At 39.0% G+C, this 23,241-nt stretch overlaps 1 protein-coding gene across 1 annotated transcript in view; it reads left to right on the top strand.

Annotated features, from left to right (window-relative positions):
* Positions 1-22,796, top strand: part of CEBPZ (CCAAT enhancer binding protein zeta) — a 73,361-nt gene extending 50,565 nt beyond the window's left edge. The window contains exons 13-15 of the mRNA XM_053711018.1: positions 9,718-9,779; positions 20,858-20,939; positions 21,656-22,796. Of these exons, the coding sequence (XP_053566993.1) occupies positions 9,718-9,779; positions 20,858-20,939; positions 21,656-21,777 (266 nt within the window). The 3' untranslated portion in view covers positions 21,778-22,796. The remainder of the gene's footprint in view (positions 1-9,717; positions 9,780-20,857; positions 20,940-21,655) is intronic.
* The last annotated feature ends 445 nt before the right edge of the window (positions 22,797-23,241 follow it).

Genomic DNA, 23,241 nt, shown 5'->3' with positions numbered 1-23,241 from the left:
ATGGATGAAGACTTCTGCCTGGAGGCTGATGATCTTAGCAGATGTTACTAAGATCCAAAGCAGTTCCCACAGAATGGCTGAGGAGTACTTAAACTTCAGTATGAGGAACGTTTTTCATGCTTTAAGCAGTGAGGTATGTTCAGTCATTTTTTTCTGGAGAGACTGTGTTATTTCAGAATTGGCTGACAGTATCCCCATGAGGGAGAGGGTAAGCAGTAATCCTAAAGTATACAGAGGGGTATTACTGAGCTTGCATATATGGGCTATAAAAAAATGGTTGACACTGATGTTAGAATGTTTGTGGGCAAACGTTTACATGACTGGGAGTGCAGATAACGTTTTTGTTTTTATGAGACGTTTTTATGCTTTATTGAGAAGGGTACACATGGCTTCATTCAATCTGGTGCGGTTAATTTAGGCTGTGAGACATCGAGTGAGATGGGCGGGGCCTATTTTCGCGCCTCAGTTGCGCAGTTGTTTTTCTCAGGCAAGCAGCAAGCTCCAACTCCGGTGGGCCTTTGTGAGCAGTATTGGGCCAAATTGAGGGTTTAACCCGGTTTTACAGACCCCTGAGGGCTGGCAGGGGGTGCTTTTTAATGAAATAAACGTGTTTATAATTTTCTGTTTTTTCTGGTAAGGGTTAAGTATTCCTTTCCTTGTGGGGCAAACTTAGCTGCAAAGTTGGGATGCTTCTATCATAAAATTGGGATAATTTTATTGTTTTCAAGCAGTTTTGGAAAAATTGTATGCTTTTTTTCTCTTAAAGGCTCAGTACCGTTTTTTAAGATTGTTATTTTCTCCAACATAGGTGTGTCCGGTCCACGGCGTCATCCTTACTTGTGGGATATTCTCTTCCCCAACAGGAAATGGCAAAGAGCCCAGCAAAGCTGGTCACATGATCCCTCCTAGGCTCCGCCTTCCCCAGTCATTCTCTTTGCCGTTGTACAGGCAACATCTCCACGGAGATGGCTTAGAGTTTTTTGGTGTTTAAATGTAGTTTTTATTCTTCAATCAAGAGTTTGTTATTTTAAAATAGTGCTGGTATGTACTATTTACTCTGAAACAGAAAAGAGATGAAGATTTCTGTTTGTAAGAGGAAAATGATTTTAGCAACCGTTACTAAAATCGATGGCTGTTTCCACACAGGACTGTTGAGAGGAATTAACTTCAGTTGGGGGAAACAGTGAGCAGACTTTTGCTGCTTGAGGTATGACACATTTCTAACAAGACTATGTAATGCTGGAAGCTGTCATTTTCCCTATGGGATCCGGTAAGCCATTTTTATTACATAAGAATAAAGGGCTTCACAAGGGCTTTTAAGACTGGTAGACATTTTCTGGGCTAAAACGATTGATATATAAGCATTTTTAATACTTCATAGCTTTGAGGAATTATTTTATTCTTGGGAATTATGTAAAATAACCGGCAGGCACTGTATTGGACACCTTTTTCTCTAGGGGCTTTCCCTAATCATAGGCAGAGCCTCATTTTCGCGCCTCTATTGCGCAGTTGTTTTTGGCAAGCATGACATGCAGATGCATGTGTGAGGAGCTCAGATACATAGAAAAAGCGTTCTGAAGGCGTCATTTGGTATCGTATTCCCCTTTGGGCTTGGTTGGGTCTCAGCAAAGCAGATACCAGGGACTGTATAGGGGTTAAATATAAAAACGGCTCCGGTTCCGTTATTTTAAGAGTTAAAGCTTTCAAATTTGGTGTGCAATACTTTTAAGGCTTTAAGACACTGTGGTGAAATTTTGGTGAATTTTGAACAATTCCTTCATACTTTTTCACATTTACAGTAATAAAGTGTGTTCAGTTTAAAATTTAAAGTGACAGTAACGGTTTTATTTTAAAACATCTTCCTTGTTTGTTGTTTATTCTGGTAAAAGGAGAGGTCAAAAAGCAACTTCTACCTCTCTCTCTTTTTGGCTTAAAAGCATCATCAGATTGGCTTACGAGACTGCCGGACGGCAGCCTCCTGAAAGAATCACAGCTCATTCCACTAGGGCCGTGGCTTCCACATGGGCCTTCAAGAACGAGGCTTCTGTTGATCAGATATGTAAGGCAGCGACTTGGTCTTCACTGCACACTTTTACTAAATTTTACAAATTTGATACTTTTGCTTCTTCTGAGGCTATTTTTGGGAGAAAGGTTTTGCAAGCCGTGGTGCCTTCCATCTAGGTGACCTGATTTGCTCCCTCCCTTCATCCGTGTCCTAAAGCTTTGGTATTGGTTCCCAAAAGTAAGGATGACGCAGTGGACCGGACACACCTATGTTGGAGAAAACAGAATTTATGTTTACCTGATAAATTACTTTCTCCAACGGTGTGTCCGGTCCACGGCCCGCCCTGGTTTTTTAATCAGGTCTGATAATTTATTTTCTTTAACTACAGTCACCACGGTATCATATGATTTCTCCTATGCAAATATTCCTCCTTTACGTCGGTCGAATGACTGGGGAAGGCGGAGCCTAGGAGGGATCATGTGACCAGCTTTGCTGGGCTCTTTGCCATTTCCTGTTGGGGAAGAGAATATCCCACAAGTAAGGATGACGCCGTGGACCGGACACACCGTTGGAGAAAGTAATTTATCAGGTAAACATAAATTCTGTTTTTTCACTAAATAAAGTGTTTTCATGCCTGTTTGTGGTCATTACTAGCCTGTTTAACATGTCTGACATTGAGGAAAGCCAATGTTCCATGTGTTTAAAAGCCATTGTGGAACCCCCACTTACAATGTGTCCCTCATGTACTGAAAGGGCCTTACATGGCAAAGAACATATTTTAGCTGATAAAAGTATGTCTCAGGATGATTCTCAGTCAGAAGAGAATCGGGTTATGCCATCTACTTCTCCCCAAGTGTCACAACCTTTAACGCCCGCACAAGCGACGCCAAGTACTTCTAGTGCGTCTAATTCTTTCACCCTGCAAGATATGGCCGCAGTTATGTCTACTACCCTCACAGAGGTATTATCTAAACTGCCTGGTTTGCAGGGGAAGGGCAGTAGGTCCGGTATGAGAGTAAATGCTGAGCCCTCTGACGCTTTATTAGCCATCTCCGATGTACCCTCACAATGTTCTGAATTGGGGGTAGGGGAATTGCTGTCTGAGGGAGAGCTTTCTGATTCAGGAAAGATGTTCCCTCAAACAGACTCAGATATGACGGCTTTTAAGTTTAAGCTTGAACACCTTCGCTTGTTACTCAGGGAGGTTTTAGCAACTCTGGATGATGGTGACCCTATTGTAATTCCACCAGAGAAATTGTGTAAAATGTATAGATATCTAGAGGCTCCTACTTACACTAATGTTTTTCCGGTCCCTAAGAGGATTTCGGACATTGTTACTAAGGAATGGGATAGACCAGGCATTCCGTTCTCTCCCCCTCCTACTTTTAAGAAAATGTTTCCCATATCTGACACCATTCGGGATTTGTGGCAGACGGTCCCTAAGGTGGAGGGAGCTATTTCTACCCTAGCTAAGCCTACAACTATACCTATTGAGGACAGTTGTGCTTTCAAAGATCCTATGGATAAAAAATTAGAGGGTCTCCTAAAGAAAATATTTATTCATCAGGGTTTTCTTCTGCAACCTATAGCGTGCATTGTTCCTCTAACTACTGCAGCTGCTTTTTGGTTCAAGGCTCTTGAGGAGGCTCTTAAGGTTGAGACCCCATTGGATGATATTTTAGATAGAATTAAGGCTCTCAAGCTAGCTAATTCTTTTATTACAGATGCCGCTTTTCAACTGGCTAAATTAGCGGCAAAGAATTCAGGTTTTGCCATTTTAGCTGGTAGAGCGTTATGGCTTAAGTCCTGGTCTGCTGATGTGTCATCAAAATCTAAGCTATTAGCTATTCCTTTCAAGGGTAAGACCCTATTCGGGCCTGAACTGAAGGAGATCATTTCCGACATCACTGGAGGAAAAGGTCATGCCCTTCCTCAGGATAAGACAAGGACAATACTCCAATAAGACAAATAGAATGAGGGTCAAACTAAATAATTTTTGTTCCTTTCGAAACTTCAAAGGTGGTCCCGCTACCTCCTCCCCTGCCACAAAGCAGGAGGGGAATTTTGCTCAATCCAAGTCTGTCTGGAGACCTAACCTGGAATAAAGGTAAACAGGCCAAGAAGCCCGCTGCTGCTACCAAGACAGCATGAAGAGGCAGCCCCTGATCCGGGACCGGATCTGGTGAGGGGCAGACTTTCTCTCTTCGCTCAGGCTTGGGCAAGAGACATTCAGGATTCCTGGGCTTTAGAAATTGTGACCCAGGGGTATCTTCTAGAATTCAAAGATTCTCCTCCAAGGGGGAGATTTCATCTTTCACGGTTGTCTGTAAACCAGACAAAAAGAGAGGCGTTCTTACGCTGTGTAGAAAACCTATATACTATGGGGGTAATTTGCCCAGTTCCAAAAGCAGAACAGGGGCAGGGGTTTTACTCCAATCTGTTTGTAGTTCCCAAAAAAGAGGGAACCTTCAGACCAATTATAGATCTCAAGATCCTAAACAAATTTCTCAGAGTCCCATCCTCCAAGATGGAGACCATTCGTACAATTTTACCAATGATCCAGGAGGGTCAATATTTGACCACCGTGGATTTGAAGGATGCGTATCTTCACATTCCTATCCACAAAGATCATCACCAGTTCCTCAGGTTCGCCTTCCTGGACAAGCATTACCAGTTTGTAGCTCTTCCTTTCGGGTTGGCCACAGCTCCCAGAATTTTCACAAAGGTACTAGGGTCCCTTCTGGCGGTTCTAAGGCCGCGGGGCATAGCAGTGGCGCCCTATCTGGATGATATCTTGATTCAGGCGTCAACTTACCAACTAGCCAAATCTCTCACGGACATCGTGTTGGCTTTTCTAAGATCTCACGAGTGGAAGGTGAACATAAAGAAGAGTTCACAGAAGAAAAAAGGAGGCGGCACACTTGGTAAAAGTAAACCAGGCAGGAACTTTATTCCATAAGTCGCTACATACACACTACCAAACAAGAGACGGAGGAAAGGAAAAGAAGAGTTCCCTTGTCCCTCTCACAAGAGTTCCATTCCTGGGAACTCTGATAGACTCGGTAGACATGAAAATTTTTCTGACGGAGGTCAGAAAATCAAAGATCTTAACCACCTGCCAAGCACTTCATTCCATTCCTCGGCCGTCAGTAGCTCAGTGTATGGAGGTAATTGGACTAATGGTAGCGGCAATGGACATAGTTTCCTTTGCTTGCTTGCATCTCAGACCACTGCAACTATGCATGCTCAGACAGTGGAATGGGGACTATGCAAATTTATCTCCTCATAAATCTGGATCAAGAGACCAGAGACTCTCTTCTTTGGTGGTTGTCACAGGATCATCTGTCCCAGGGAATGTGTTTCCGCAGGCCAGCATGGGTCATAGTGACGACTGACGCCAGCCTATTGGGCTGGGGTGCAGTCTGGAATTCCCTAAAGGCACATGAAATAATGGATACAATTGTTACAAAGTCTTTGTAACAATTGTATCCATTATTTCATGCCTGAGGAAACGACCAGTTACGGTCGAGAAACGCGTAGCGGTACTTTGTATGGAATAAATATCTTTTAACTTTTACGGAGGTTGTCCTTTTGCTTTTATCGTCAATTTGCAAGGGTCAAGGTCTCACACATTATTTGCAGTGTGAATCTAATACAGCAATATCACGTTGGTTAAGAAAGTGATCGACCCAACACGGAGTCAGACAGAATCACTCGACCTGCATCCAGACGCAGTATACCACAGACATCAGTATACTAACCACTGTGAGTGTTAGCCGGCTTGTTAGCACCGGTCACAGTACGGTGCATTTTCATTTGGTAAGCATTTTTGATTCATTTTACCTTGAATTTGTTTCAAACTTTATTACGCTATGTGGCGCCCTCTTTTTCAACTTTAATTCAACTAAAAATGGTTCACTTCTGTTCTTCCAATACAAATTGCTGTTGTATTGTATTATTGTAAGAGAGATCACCGTACCTTGTTCAGACAAACCCCTGAAGTACGTGGTAGTTAATAAACTGAGATTTCAAGCTCTGGCTAAAATGGCCTAAAATGATCTTTCTGCCCCATGCAGTAGTGCTGAAAAGGAGACTGTTCAGCTTAGCATCAAATGACATTGCTGATAGCAGAAACAGACGTATAGCTGAACATACAGAGATGCTTCTGTTCCTTAAAAAGAACTTGCTACTAACTTTTCAAAAATTATTATAATTGCTAGATTGCCTGTTATACTGCTAGTTCTTCTCTTGCACAATTATGCTCAAAACATACTGTACTCTGAGGAACATCCTTAGCTTATATAATTGCAGGAAGAGTGTTCATAGAAAAAAATAAGTTAAATCCTATGAACACACATCTTACAATAATAGGACTAGATTTAGATTACATTTGATATGTAAGCTTTACCAATGCTCTGTTCACATTTCCAACTCAATAGACTTTAATAGAGTTGCACATGCAATGAGCATTGGTAAAGCTTACGAGTCAAATGTAAGCTATCTAGCCCATAGTGTTGTTCCCCATGTTTAAACAGTGCACTGATATATTTTTTACTGCATTGCACTTTTGGTTGGTTGTGATATTGCATTTGTTATTTATTGTTATTATGAATATATTTGAATGTAATATTTTTTATTTATAAACGTGTTCTGTGAAATGTTTCCGTTTTTAGAACTTTGTGACAACAAGCAAATAAACCTGTTTTATTATTTCATAATATCTTTTGAGTTACAGTTCTTCATAATTATAAAGAAGCTATCTTAAATTATTAGTCTGTATTGTGCTTGGGACACTGTCACATGACATTAAAAAAGTATCGGTAATTGGTATCGGCGAGTATTTTTTAAAAAGTATCAGTACTTGTACTCGGTCTTAAAAAAAATGGTATCGGTGCAACCCTAGTTTGAACCTATGCATTCCATAGATATTAAGCTTCTATCTTGGAAAGTTCTGTTTTTAGTTGCTATCTCTTTGGCTCGAAGAGTTTCTGAACTATCTGCATTGCAATGCGTCTCGCCTTATCTTGTTTTCCATTCTGATAAGGTGGTTTTGCGTACCAAACCTGGATTCCTTCCTAAGGTTGTTACTAATAAGAATATTAATCAGGAAATTGTTGTTCCTTCTCTCTGTCCTAACCCTTCTTCTAAGAAGGAGCGTCTGTTACACAACTTGGACGTGGTTCGTGCTTTGAAGTTTTACTTGCAAGTGACCAAAGATTTCCGTCAAACATCTTCTCTGTTTGTTGCTCCTTTTTCTTCCTATACCTTTGGTCGAATGACTGGGGGGTGGAGTCAAGAGAGTAGTATATAGACAGCTCTGCTGTGGTGCTCTTTGCCACTTCCTGTTAGCAGGAGGATAATATCCCACAAGTAAGGGATGAATCAGTGGACTTGTCGTATCATAGAAGAAATCAATTTATCAGGTAAGCATAAATTTACTTTTTCCAGGTAGGTATAGCATTCAATTGAATGCACTTAGTGTATATAACATGCCTCCTATGGAGACGATCAGCAACTGCTGCAGGGAGCTGCAAAATAACATCGGTGGTGAACATCTGATTTCACCCCCGACAAGCAAACCGCTACGCGCGTTTCACCTCTGTTACAAGGCTTCATCCAGCTTGAATCTGATTTTTGTTCCTCACTGGTTTCTGTTTCTTCATTTGTACTCTCACTTTCCAGTGTCTCTAAATCCCTTATACTAAGTCTCTCATGTATGTTAAGTGTTGGTGGATTTGACTTGTTATCCATTATTTTCCTTAAAACAATTTTGTGAGTAAACAGATTAACATCCTTGTCACATCTATTTGTAGGTGAGAATGATAAACCTTTTTCCAAGACTTCTATCTGTGTATCTGTAAGATGTTTTTTTTTTGATAGATTCACTACACTGACTCTTATGTTTTTTCCTTCCTCCTCTGTCTCATTGGATATCTCCTGTTGCCTCCTGTATTTTCAGTGTTTCTTCCCCCTTCTCCTGGTCCTGTTTTTTGTCTGTGTCCTAAAAAACTTTGCTTTTGGTTTCTATATGATTTATTCTTTTGTTTGTCATCTTCTTCTGCTTCTGACTCACTTGAAGCACTTTGTGCATATTCATATATTTCATTGTCTTGATAGTAATAAGTGTATCAAAAGTAGCAGTGTAGCGAGACACTTTTTGGACCATCACTCGAGCAATAAGAATCTTTTGAAATTCAGAGGCCTTGAAATTGTAGATTTGAAAAATAGGGGAGGAAATTTGGATAACATTTTGTTACAGGAGTGCAAATGGATATACAACATTAAAAGTCTAAAGCCAAATGGGCTTAATGAGGAAATACATTTTGCACCATTTCTGGGAGATTCAATTTGAATCAAATAATTTAAAGAGATATACCTCTTCTACTTAAATATGTTGGATTTATATTACAACTGTCAATAAGTAAGTAAATAAGATATTTGCCCCTTTAAAAGCAAATGAAATAAGCTTTATTGCTTTGAAATTAAGGCAAGACAATGGAGATTTTTTCTTTGTGTGTAGTATACTTATACCTTTTAAATGTTTCCCTAATATCTGCGTTTCTGATTCAAATATGCTTAAAATATAGAAGCCAAAGTACAATGATAGATACCTATCCTTCACTTTCAATTTAATCTCTGCAACTTTGTCAATATATAATGCACACAGATTTGTTTTGTATATGGCATAATTATGTAGTAAACAATGTAAATAGTATATATTAAGTAACAAATTGTATAAAAATTATGCAACTCATTTTTCACCAATGGCGATGTAAATAGGCGGAGTCTCAGGTAAAGGGTTGAGTACCCAATCAGATTCAAGCCGGATGAAGCCTTGTAACACAGAGGTGAAACGCGTGTAGCTGTTTGCTTGGCGGTGAAATCAGCTGTTCACCGCTGATGCTATTTTGCAGCTCCCTGCAGCAGTTGATGATCTTCTTCATAGAAGGCGTGTAATATACACTAAGTGCCTTCGATTTAATGCTATACCTACCTGGAAAAAGTAGCCTGAGTCCCTTCAAGTCCTATTATCTCCCACAATACCCTGAGACGGGTTGGATCTCGATATTACCCTGGCGGTCATGCAAGTATGGACTATGCGCTGAATACATTGCAGTGCCGTGTGACTCACAAAGGTATATTTTCATCTTAACCATGGGATAATCTTTATGGGATATTGGATTACGAATGATTAAGGTAACATCACATTACCTATATGTACAACAAGGGACATGTTGAATATCTTTGGATGGCACACTAAATTCATGCCTACAATCGTAAACACAATGTTGCTATTTTGAAGTGATACATTGTAACTGTGTAAGATTGAAAACAGCATTTCTTAATTTGGAATGATTATATCAGCGCTGCTGCTATGAACTATGAATCTGATTTTGTTGGACATTTTATTTATTATACTATCTGGCTATTGTATCATGTTCTACTGAATTAACCTTGTTTGAGTTATCAACTTGTAGTAAATAACCTGATGCTGGATAATAGGGTGCCACAGAGAACTGTTATTATATGTAAACTTATTTTATTACCTTCTGATTTTTAGCTTGGAATGGATTGTTACAGTCTGGAACATTTACATCCATTAAGTATTTCCTATGTAGATGCAAACATGCAACATTTATGGAATATAAAGGAATTTATTTTTTCTGAACTATTTTTATGTTTGTTTGTTTTTTGTTTTTTTTTCCAATCAGGACCAAAGAAAGGAAAGAAACGAAGTTTAAATCAAGACACCATGTTTAGTGCAGCAGAGGAGGTAAGCCATTTGGTGAAGATAGCATGCAAATCAATATGTATCAATCAACTTAAAGGGACAGTCTACTTGCAAATTGTTATTGTTTAAAAAGACAGATAATCCCTTTATTACCCATTCTCCAATTTTGCATAACAACACGTTATATTATTATACGTTTTACCTCTGTGATTACCTTGTATCTAAGCCTCTGCAGACTGCCCTTATTTCAGTGCTTGACAAATCTGTTTAAAAATTAGGAGCTAGTAAGAATATTTAGGAGCCAGACATATTTTTAGGAGCCAGACAGTGGGATTTGTAAATAAATATATGGAGAATAACCCAAAAATTAGGAGACAGGGGTAAAATTCTAGGATATGTACAAAAAGAGTTTGCAAAACAAGGCAAAAAACTGCCTGTCTCTAGAAAGATATCATGTGAACCCAGAATCTGAATTGTGTGACAAAGGAGTATGGATTAAAATTTATCTCATAGAAAAAGGACCATTTATACTAAATAACTTTATTGGAGATAAAAAGTAGTCCGGCTGGACTAGTACACACACACACGCGCACACACACATACACACACACACGCTTTAAAACTTGCTTAAACTCAGTGATTGGTTCATATCATATGAAAATTGCACATAAAGTCAGAGATATATTCTAATGTTGTAACCATTCAGTAGCAATATTGAATAAACCTATTATAAGGTATTATCTGTGGTTCCAGCAGCAAGTTTGTGAAAGAGAACAATAAAGCGATCAAGTTATATACTTTGCTTAGCTACTATTTGTATGGCAGATGGAACTAAAGTAACAGAAAAAAAAATATCCTCTAATGAGATTCTGTTGCATCCATCTATATATTATAGCTCAGTCATGCTTGTGTTGGTTACAAAATGATGTTGTTGGTTAATTTGAAACAATTTGTCTCTCCATAACATAAAGGGGTTTCCTTATTTTGATGTCCCAGTTATCACAATGCAACCGTTGTTTATATTAATATGTTTATATACAAAAAATAGTGCTTGTCTATAAGAAATATATTCCCAAAGTTGGAAAAAAGCTAAATTAGAGCAACGGTTTATTTGCTGTTTTAAGAGTCACAACCTGCAAATTAAATAAACCTCATATACGGTGTGGTGAAGGTTGACTCTTACAGATTATAAAGTACCATGTGCCCTGAATCGTATCATAGCATATGTTTAATATCAGTATTATCGTCAGATACTAACATGAAGGAATATAAATAATTACAGAGATAGCATACATCAAGCGAATTCAGTTTAAGAGCACAATACTAGGCTGCAAAATAAGCCTCTTCTATAGCGGAGGCTAATGTTTACATTTAACTAGCTGATTTCTGAGCAACATTGAGCTGAGCTAAGAAAGTCTCTTCTATAGCGGAGACTGCAATTATTGTTATACTAATACTGACATTATCTCTGAACAATTATTAATATTGACTGAGTAAGCATCTAAAAAGAAAGAGGTTCTATGACCTTGTGAGGGTGCCCCTGACGCGCGTTTCACATAACGCTTCTTCGGAGGGGTACGCACCGGCCGAACTGAGCAGGTAATACCCGTATGTTGAACCCGCCCCTTTGCAGGGATTGGATCATTGCGGGCTCCTTCTAGGTTGATGATTGGTTATAGTCACTTATACAGATCTCTATCTAAACCAATCGGAGGGGGTTTGGACTCACAACGTTGTATGCTTAGCCAAAAGAAAATTCCATGTTATTGCTTAAAGAATGAGCATGCAGATTAGCAGAATATTTTGAGGCGATCGAATTATGAAGTGTGTTCATTATTCTTGGCGAAAGTAGAGATTTATAATAACATTATGAATGCTGTATCCACATAATGATTTTTTACAACTAAATATAGTGATAGAAAATAACGTGTTTAAAGGGACAGTGCATATTACTATGCTGTGTGGTGTTTTTAAGTGAAAACATTTTTATATTGGAATACTGATAGGTAATAACAAAAAATTATCAATTCATAATATAATAGTGAGGACGTTCATGATAGAAATATAGTGACAAAATGCCACAATAAATTTGCATCAACTAATGCAGAATAACATAAATAAAAAAGAAAATATGTAAAAAGTGTAAAAACAACTTTTATAAAGGAACAGTACATATTTCTATACTGTGTGATCTAACAGAAATGAAAACTTTTAAGACAAATATTAACAATGTCAATGTATGTGAAATAAGCGTTATGTGAAACGCGCGTCAGGGGCACCCTCACGAGGTCATAGAACCTCTTTCTTTTTAGACGCTTACTCAGTCAATATCAATAATTGTTCAGAGATAATGTCAGTATTAGTATAACAATAGTTGCAGTCTCCGCTATAGAAGAGACTTTCTTAGCTCGGTTAAATGTTGCTCAGAAATCAGCTAGTTAAATGTAAACATTAGCCTCCGCTATAGAAGAGGCTTATTTTGCAGCCTAGTATTGTGCTCTTAAACTGAATTCGCTTGATGTATGCTATCTCTGTAATTATTTATATTCCTTCATGTTAGTATCTGACGATAATACTGATATTAAACATATGCTATGATACGATTCAGGTCACATGGTACTTTATAATCTGTAAGAGTCAACCTTCACCACACCATATATGGAGGTTTATTTTGCAGGTTGTGACTCTTAAAACAGCAAATAAACCGTTGCTCTAATTTAGCTTTTTTCCAACTTTGGGAATATATTTCTTATAGACAAGCACTAACTATTTTTTGTATATAAACATATTAATATAAACAACGGTTGCATTGTGATAACTGGGACATCGTAATAAGGAAACCCCTTTATGTTATGGAGAGACAAATTGTTTCAAATTAACCAACAATATCATTTTGTAACCAACACAAGCATGACTGAGCTATAATATATAGATGGATATTTTTATGCAACAGAATCTCATTAGAGGATACATTTTTTTTCTGTTACTTTAATTCTATCTGCTAAGCAAAGTATATAATTTGATCGCTTTATTGTTCTCTTTCACAAACTTGCTGCTGGAACCACAGACAATACCTTATAATAGGTTTATTCAATATTGCTACTGAATGGTTACAATATTAGAATATATCTCTGACTTTATGTGCAATTTTCATACGATATGAACCAATCATTGAGTTTAAGCAAGTTTTAAAGTGTGCGTGGGTACTAGTCCAGCCGGACTACTTTTTATCTCCAATAAAGTTATTTAGTATAAGTGGTCCTTTTTCTATACGATAAATTTTAATCCATACTCCTTTGTCACACAATTCAGATTCTGGGTTCACATGATATCTTTCTAGAGACAGGCAGTCTTTTGCTTTGTTTTGCAAACTCTTTTGCATTTTTTGTACATAAACTTGTATACAACTGCTCTAACTCTTGAATTTAAGGGCCAGCTAATATAAGCAACAATTGATAAAGTCCTATAATTCTGATTTATAAACCCAGTATATTTTCCCTCACCATCCTTGCTGTGAAATTCTAGGAGCCAGTGACTCCCAGGCTCCTGGGTTTGTCGAGCCCTGCCTTATTTAATTGCTTTTTAAAATCTTGCATCTTAGCCTTTCAATGCTGGTTCTTGTATAACCAATATTATCTATATGACACACATGAACTAGCACTGTCTGGCTGTTGTGCAACATTTAAAAAGCACTGTGATAAGAGGCGGCCTGCAGGGGCTTAGAAACAGGCAAACTTAGAGGTTATAAAGTATATTAATATAACAATGTTGTTTATGTTAAGCCAGAGAATGGGTTATAAACGTGCTATTTATTTTCTTCTGTTATGTGTGATCAGTCCACGGGTCATCATTACTTCTGGGATATAACTCCTCCCCAACAGGAAATGCAAGAGGATTCACCCAGCAGAGCTGCATATAGCTCCTCCCCTCTACGTCAGTCCCAGTCATTCTCTTGCACCCAACGACTAGATAGGATGTGTGAGAGGACTATGGTGATTATACTTAGTTTTTATGACTTCAATCAAAAGTTTGTTATTTTACAATAGCACCGGAGCGTGTTATTACTTCTCTGGCAGAGTTTGAGGAAGAATCTACCAGAGTTTTTTTACTATGATTTTAACCGGAGTAGTTAAGATCATATTGCTGTTCTCGGCCATCTGAGGGAGGTAAAAGCTTCAGATCAGGGGACAGCGGGCAGATGAATCTGCATTGAGGTATGTTGCAGTTTTTATTTTCTGAATGGAATTGATGAGAAAATCCTGCCATACCGTTATAATGACATGTATGTATACACTTCAGTATTCTGGGGATGGTATTTCACCGGAACTACTCTGTTAAAAGTCACTAATCCTTTTAATAAGTATTTATCATGTTAAACGTTTTTGCTGGAATGTAGAATCGTTTACATTTCTGAGGTACTGAGTGAATAAATATTTGGGCATTATTTTCCACTTGGCAGTTGTTTGGTTTTAATTGTGACAGTTTCGTTTCTCTTCACTGCTGTGTGTGAGGGGGAGGGGCCGTTTTTGGCGCTCTTTGCTACGCATCAAAAAATTCAAGTCAGTTACTCTTATATTTCCTGCATGAATGGGGTCGTTGTGGCATAGTGCTTAAGTCTAATGCCTCTTAACCCAAAAGGTTGTGAGTTCAAACCCGGTCTCAACTGCTGAAGAAACTTTATCCGATTCATCTCTGACAGATCTCAGGGGTCTTCAAACTTCTTTGGAGGGAGGTAGATTCTCTCAGCAGAGCTGTGAGAATTTTATATTGACTGTGAATAAAAACGTTGCTCTGTAATTTTTATGTCAAATTTAATTATTGTTATTTTACTAATGGGAACAAACCTTTGCTAAAAGTTGTGTTGTTTTAAAGTTTGATGCTATAACTGTTTTTCAGTTCATTATTTCAACTGTCATTTAATCGTTTAGTACCTCTTTGAGGCACAGTACGTTTTTGCTAAAAAAGATTATAACCAAGTTGCAAGTTTATTGCTAGTGTGTTAAACATGTCTGACTCAGAGGAAGATATCTGTGTCATTTGTTCCAATGCCAAGGTGGAGCCCAATAGAAATTTATGTACTAACTGTATTGATGCTACTTTAAATAAAAGTCAATCTGTACAATGTGAACAAATTTCACCAAACAGCGAGGGGAGAGTTATGCCGACTAACTCGCCTCACGCGGCAGTACCTGCATCTCCCGCCCGGGAGGTGCGTGATATTATGGCGCCTAGTACATCTGGGCGGCCATTACAGATAACATTACAAGATATGGCTACTGTTATGACTGAAGTTTTGTCTAAATTACCAGAACTAAGAGGCAAGCGTGATCACTCTGGGGTGAGAACAGAGTGCGCTGACAATACTAGGGCCATGTCTGATACTGCGTCACAGCTTGCAGAGCATGAGGACGGAGAGCTTCATTCTGTGGGTGACGGTTCTGATCCAAACAGATTGGATTCAGATATTTCAAATTTTAAATTTAAATTGGAGAACCTCCGTGTATTACTAGGGGAGGTCTTAGCAGCTCTCAATGATTGTAACACCGTTGCAATACCAGAGAAACTGTGTAGGTTGGATAAATACTTTGCGGTACCGGCGAGTACTGACGTTTTTCCTATACCTAAGAGACTAACTGAAATTGTTACTAAGGAGTGGGATAGACCCGGTGTGCCGTTCTCACCCCCTCCAATATTTAGAAAGATGTTTCCAATAGACGCCACCACTCGGGACTTATGGCAAACGGTCCCTAAGGTGGAGGGAGCAGTTTCTACTTTAGCTAAGCGTACCACTATCCCGGTGGAGGATAGCTGTGCCTTTTCAGATCCAATGGATAAAAAATTAGAGGGTTACCTTAAGAAAATGTTTGTTCAACAAGGTTTTATATTGCAACCCCTTGCATGTATCGCGCCGATTACGGCTGCGGCAGCATTTTGGATTGAGTCTCTGGAAGAGAACCTTAGTTCATCTACGCTAGACGACATTACGGACAGGCTTAGAGTCCTTAAACTAGCTAATTCATTCATTTCGGAGGCCGTAGTACATTTAACCAAACTTACGGCTAAGAACTCAGGATTCGCCATACAGGCACGTAGGGCGCTGTGGCTAAAATCCTGGTCAGCTGATGTTACTTCTAAGTCCAAATTACTTAATATACCTTTCAAGGGGCAGTCTTTATTTGGGCCCGGTTTGAAAGAAATTATCGCTGACATTACAGGAGGTAAGGGCCACGCCCTACCTCAAGACAAAGCCAAAGCTAAGGCTAGACAGTCTAATTTTCGTCCCTTTCGGAATTTCAAAACAGGAGCAGCATCAACCTCCACTGCACCAAAACAGGAGGGAGCTGTGGCTCGTTACAGGCAAGGCTGGAAGCCTAACCAGTCCTGGAACAAGAGCAAGCAGGCCAGGAAACCTGCTGCTGCCCCAAAGACAGCATGAACCGAGAGCCCCCGATCCGGGATCGGATCTAGTGGGGGGCAGACTTTCTCTCTTCGCCCAGGCCTGGTCAAGAGATGTTCAGGATCCCTGGGCGCTAGAGATCATATCTCAGGGATACCTTCTAGACTTCAAATTATCTCCCCCAAGAGGGAGATTTCATCTGTCAAGGTTGTCAACAAACCAGATAAAGAAAGAAGCGTTTCTACGCTGTGTACAAGATCTGTTATTAATGGGAGTGATCCATCCGGTTCCGCGGCCGGAACAAGGACAAGGGTTCTACTCAAACCTGTTTGTGGTTCCCAAAAAAGAGGGAACTTTCAGGCCAATCTTAGATTTAAAGATTCTAAACAAATTCCTAAGAGTTCCATCGTTCAAAATGGAAACTATTCGGACAATCTTACCCATGATCCAAAAGGGTCAGTACATGACCACAGTGGATTTAAAAGATGCTTACCTTCACATACCGATTCACAAAGATCATCACCGGTATCTAAGGTTTGCCTTCTTAGACAGGCACTACCAGTTTGTAGCTCTTCCATTCGGATTGGCTACGGCTCCAAGAATCTTCACAAAGGTTCTGGGTGCCCTTCTGGCGGTACTAAGACCGCGAGGGATTTCGGTAGCTCCGTACCTAGACGACATTCTAATACAAGCTTCAAGCTTTCAAACTGCCAAGTCTCATACAGAGTTAGTTCTGGCATTTCTAAGGTCGCATGGATGGAAAGTGAACGAAAAGAAGAGTTCTCTTTTTCCTCTCACAAGAGTTCCATTCTTGGGGACTCTTATAGATTCTGTAGAAATGAAGATTTACCTGACAGAAGACAGGTTAACAAAGCTTCAAAATGCATGCCGTGTCCTTCATTCCATTCAACACCCGTCAGTAGCTCAATGCATGGAGGTGATCGGCTTAATGGTAGCGGCAATGGACATAGTACCTTTTGCACGCCTACACCTCAGACCGCTGCAATTGTGCATGCTAAGTCAGTGGAATGGGGATTACTCAGATTTGTCCCCTACTCTGAATCTGAATCAAGAGACCAGAAATTCTCTTCTATGGTGGCTTTATCGGCCACACCTGTCCAGGGGGATGCCATTCAGCAGACCAGACTGGACAATTGTAACAACAGACGCCAGCCTACTAGGTTGGGGCGCTGTCTGGAATTCTCTGAAGGCTCAGGGACTATGGAATCAGGAGGAGAGTCTCCTTCCAATAAACATTCTGGAATTGAGAGCAGTTCTCAATGCCCTTCTGGCTTGGCCCCAATTAACAACTCGGGGGTTCATCAGGTTTCAGTCGGACAACATCACGACTGTAGCTTACATCAACCATCAGGGAGGGACAAGAAGCTCCCTAGCAATGATAGAAGTATCAAAGATAATTCGCTGGGCAGAGTCTCACTCTTGCCACCTGTCAGCAATCCACATCCCGGGAGTGGAGAACTGGGAGGCGGATTTCTTGAGTCGCCAGACTTTTCATCCGGGAGAGTGGGAACTTCATCCGGAGGTCTTTGCCCAAATACTTCGACGTTGGGGCAAACCAGAGATAGATCTCATGGCGTCTCGCCAGAACGCCAAACTTCCTCACTACGGGTCCAGATCCAGGGATCCGGGAGCGGTTCTGATAGATGCTTTGACAGCACCTTGGAACTTCGGGATGGCTTATGTGTTTCCACCCTTCCCGCTGCTTCCTCGATTGATTGCCAAAATCAAACAGGAGAGAGCATCAGTGATTCTAATAGCGCCTGCATGGCCACGCAGGACTTGGTTTGCAGATCTAGTGGACATGTCATCCTGTCCGCCTTGGTCTCTACCTCTAAGACAGGACCTTCTGATACAGGGTCCATTCAAACATCAAAATCTAACTTCTCTGAAGCTGACTGCTTGGAAATTGAACGCTTGATTTTATCAAAACGTGGTTTTTCTGAGTCGGTTATTGATACCCTGATACAGGCTAGGAAGCCTGTTACCAGAAGGATTTACCATAAAATATGGCGTAAATACCTATACTGGTGCGAATCCAAAGGTTACTCCTGGAGTAAGGTTAGGATCGCTAGGATATTGTCCTTTCTACAAGAAGGTTTAGAAAAGGATTTATCAGCTAGTTCATTAAAGGGACAGATTTCAGCTCTGTCCATCTTGTTACACAGGCGTCTGTCAGAAAATCCAGACGTCCAGTCCTTTTGTCAGGCTTTAGCTAGGATCAAGCCTGTGTTTAAAGCTGTTGCTCCGCCATGGAGTTTAAACTTAGTTCTTAACGTTTTACAGGGTGTTCCGTTTGAACCCCTTCATTCCATTGATATAAAGTTGTTATCTTGGAAAGTTCTGTTTTTAATGGCTATTTCCTCGGCTCGAAGAGTCTCTGAGTTATCAGCCTTACATTGTGATTCTCCTTATCTGATTTTTCACTCAGACAAGGTAGTTCTGCGTACTAAACCTGGGTTCTTACCTAAGGTAGTCACTAACAGGAATATCAATCAAGAGATTGTTGTTCCATCCTTGTGTCCAAATCCTTCTTCAAAGAAGGAACGTCTTCTACACAATTTGGATGTAGTTCGTGCCCTCAAGTTCTACTTGCAGGCAACTAAAGATTTTCGCCAAACTTCTTCCCTGTTTGTCGTTTATTCTGGACAGAGGAGAGGTCAAAAAGCTTCTGCTACCTCTCTCTCTTTTTGGCTTCGTAGCATAATACGTTTAGCCTATGAGACTGCTGGACAGCAGCCTCCTGAAAGAATTACAGCTCACTCCACTAGAGCTGTGGCTTCCACTTGGGCCTTTAAGAATGAGGCCTCGGTTGAACAGATTTGCAAGGCTGCAACTTGGTCTTCGCTTCATACTTTTTCCAAATTTTACAAATTTGACACTTTTGCTTCTTCGGAGGCTATTTTTGGGAGAAAGGTTCTTCAGGCAGTGGTTCCTTCTGTATAATGAGCCTGCCTATCCCTCCCGTCATCCGTGTACTTTTGCTTTGGTATTGGTATCCCAGAAGTAATGATGACCCGTGGACTGATCACACATAACAGAAGAAAACATAATTTATGCTTACCTGATAAATTCCTTTCTTCTGTTGTGTGATCAGTCCACGGCCCGCCCTGTTTTAAGGCAGGTAAATATCTTTTAAATTATACTCCAGTCACCACTTCACCCTTGGTTACTCCTTTCTCGTTGATTCTTGGTCGAATGACTGGGACTGACGTAGAGGGGAGGAGCTATATGCAGCTCTGCTGGGTGAATCCTCTTGCATTTCCTGTTGGGGAGGAGTTATATCCCAGAAGTAATGATGACCCGTGGACTGATCACACAACAGAAGAAAGGAATTTATCAGGTAAGCATAAATTATGTTTTTTTTTAACAATAAAAAAATAACAAGTACACTGTCACTTTAACATGTAAGCTAAAATAATAACTTGAATCAACATTAAATTGAGGACATATTTGGTGGCTGGGTAAATATTTTCTTAAACTTCCTGTGTAACATTTACACTTTCATGATTCAGTTTAACCAAATGGTGCACAGCCTTTTTATATGCACACTCTCTGAAGTACCAGCTCCCACTGTGCATGTGCTAGAGTTCACAGTATATACATGTCTGTGATTGATTGATGGCTGTCACATGATACAGGGGCAGGAAAAAAAAGGGCATTTTGAATTTTGTCATAAGAATCTACTTCTCATGTGAAATTCAGAATGTTATTGTATTGCATTTGTTGATTATGCAATTCTACTGTAGTTAATGGTCCAGATAGTTATTAAAAGAAACACTGACATTTAGATCACTGTCGCACCATTTTAAACCAAGTTTATTTAGGATCCAAATTGCGATTATAATTTATTTGTAAAAACGCTATAAAAAACGCTATGTTTGTAAAAACGCTATAAAATACTGCAGCACTGGGGGGGCGTCTATTATGATTTTTTTTTTCTTCGTTCTCTTGGTATCTTTTGTTGAAAATCATGGACATATGCTTAGGTGACGGTCCATTTCTAGAGCACTATATGGCAGCAGTTTTACAAGAATGTTATCGATTTGCAAGAGCACTAGATTGCAGAACTATTTCCTGCCATGTAGTGCTGCAGATGCCTACCTATGTATTTCTTACACAGAATATCATGGGAACAAAGCAAATTTAATAATAGAACTGAATTGGAAACTTTTCTCTCCGCCATGATAATGTTTGCATATCATAAAGGTATATTCAAAGTCTGCTGTGCAGATGTTATTGAAAAGTATTCCATGCTGGCTCCTCATTGGTGTAAAATGAATATATTTGTGGGCTCCGCATCTTTTGGAAAGTATTCAACTGGTCGTTCTACTGTAAGAAATCCATTTAAAATATTAGATACTTTATATGATTCAGGTAGAATATAACCTACCTAACAATGGACAGCTACATAATCTTGCAAGATGGTAGGAGAGATGTAATGGGTTAAAGAATGCCTTTAGTATTCTACTCCTTAGTTGGCTAATTGTCCAAGTGTATGGTCTGTTTAAATATAGGGGTTGCAGGTTCCAATCCTGGCACGGCTGCTCAACCATTTATCCTTCTTCTAGTGACAATAAATATATTGAGATCGGTAATAATCGTAGCTATTAGGTTTAAATTGTGTGTATTAAAAACTTACAGTAAAAACTACAATCATGATCAATCTACTGTGTTTGTAATTTTATTTTTTAATTTTTTTTAGTTTGGGGACATGTTGGATGAAAATTTTGGATCTAAATTTGACAATATTGGATTAAATGCTATGGCAAATAAAGATAATGCAAGTAAGTAACCATTTATAAGTCTTATAGTGATTGCTATTGTATGTACAGTATAAATGTAGAGCAGTGGCTGTATTGCAGATTAGTAAATATGAAGATTGTATCTTTATATTCTGTTGTCCTTTGTGTTGTAACCTGAATCATTTTTATGTTAAATGTCTTGTCTATTTACAAATCATAATAGGATTAATTATTGATTTATATTATAGTGTTTATTATTCTGTAATTACAAAAAGGTGCATGGTAGGTGGAAGTGCACTCTACTGGGTCCCTTGTTTAGTGGTTCCTCCCATTCATGTTGCCCTGTAAAAAAGAGGATTAAGCTTCAAGAAGTGTCATTGGTTGATCCAAGATTAATGTTACTGATTCTATCAGCAGCACATACATTCATGATGATTTAATAGTAATGACCATCAGGACAAATCCAAATAAAAAAATGTTAAATTATAAAAATATATTATTTTGACTCAGCTCTAAAATAATTACTTTTATTTTATTTTTTTACTTTTATTTTATTTACCACCTCTATTATTGTACTAGTTACTTTTAACCCCTAACTAGTAAACTATAATGATCCTTTTCATTTATACAGTACGCTATTGCTGATGTGATAAAATTCAAGTCCACAGTTTGGTTTTTTTGTTTCTTTTTTTCTTTCTTGCTTTATGTTCTGTAAATACCTTTTTATATAATTAACTACTTTTTTATTTTTTAAAAAGGCATCAAGCAGCTCAAGTGGGAAACAGAACGAGACAACTGGGTACACAACAAAGACGCAAAAAGTATTATCAAGAAGAAGAAACAATTCAATCAAAAAAAGTTAAACAAAAAAAGAAAATAGACATTTGGAAAGTTGATTTTTAACTGTTTATACTTGTCTACATACATCCGTTTTGTGTAATTAAAGTTTTACTAAATATTATGTGCATAATATATATTTTGTTTGGCTTTACATGGAAAAAATGACCAACAGATTAAAATTTGTGCTAAAATGATCACATGCAGTTGGCTTTTTTTAAATTGTAGAAAGCAATATTCAGCATTTATTTATTTTACCTAATGCAACCTTAATATTCTACATCTTGCATTTGTTTAATCCCCCAGGTCCCTTTAAAGCAGACATTCTCAAACTTGGCCCTCCATAGGTTTTGGAACTACATTTTCCATGATGCTCAGCCAGCATTTCAGCTGGCTGAGTATTATGGGAAATGTAGTTCCAAAACCTTTGGAGGGCCAAGTTTAAGAATGTCTGCTTTAAAGCATTGTTTCTCAACTGCAGTCCTCAAGTTACCCCCAACAGGCCTAATTTTCATTATAGCGAAAGCAGTGCACAGGTGAAGTAATCAGCTGATCAGTAACACCATGGTTACTAACCTGCTCTCACCCATCAGCTGATTATTTCACATATGGACTAATTCAACAATCATGAAATCCTGGCCTGTTGAGGGTACTTGAGGACCGCGGTTGAGAAAAAATGCTTTAAAACATTGTTTCTTAATTCCAGTCCTCAAGTACCCCCAACAGGCAAGATTTGTATGATATCTGAACTAGAGCTCAGGTGAAATAAATCAGCTGATCAGTAACCATGGTTACTAACCTGCTGTCACCCATAAGCTGATTGTTTTACCCATGCTCTAGTTCAGATATCCTAAAAAATCTGGCCTGTTAGGGGTACTACTTGAGGACTGGATTTAAAGGAATGATGTACTGTAAAATTGTTTTACCCTTAACATGTTTCCAATGACTTGTTGTTATACCAGCTGCAGAGTATAAAATGAGAAATTGTTTATTTGTGTATGAAACATTTTTATTTTTTGAAACCACAACCCATTAAAATAGTTTTTTGAGCTTGCAGGAAAAGCAGATCTCCTTATTTTATCACTTTCTGTACACACACGTGCTTCTTGATATTATCTCTGTCTGTATACCAAAGCCCAATATTTAGAGAACAATTGAAAATTAACATTTTATTGTTTATCTTTCCTAACCCTCACTGGGAGTGTAATTTCTTCTGCTGGCAATGTTTGCACAGCTTTCTTTCATGTAATTGGCAAGAGTCCATGAGCTAGTGACGTATGGGATATACAATCCTACCAGGAGGGGCAAAGTTTCCCAAACCTCAAAATGCCTATAAATACACCCCTCACCACACCCACAATTCAGTTTTACAAACTTTGCCTCCTATGGAGGTGGTGAAGTAAGTTTGTGCTAAGATTTCTATGTTGATGTGCGCTTCTCAGTATTTTGAAGCCCGATTCCTCTCAGAGTACAGTGAATGTCAGAGGGATTTTAAGGGAGTATCACC

The sequence above is a fragment of the Bombina bombina genome, chromosome 4 (genome assembly GCF_027579735.1).
Source record: "Bombina bombina isolate aBomBom1 chromosome 4, aBomBom1.pri, whole genome shotgun sequence".
Classification (NCBI taxonomy): Eukaryota; Metazoa; Chordata; class Amphibia; order Anura; family Bombinatoridae; genus Bombina; species Bombina bombina.
Note: the sequence above shows the minus strand (reverse complement) of the source record. Positions and strands in the feature narration are given on the sequence as shown.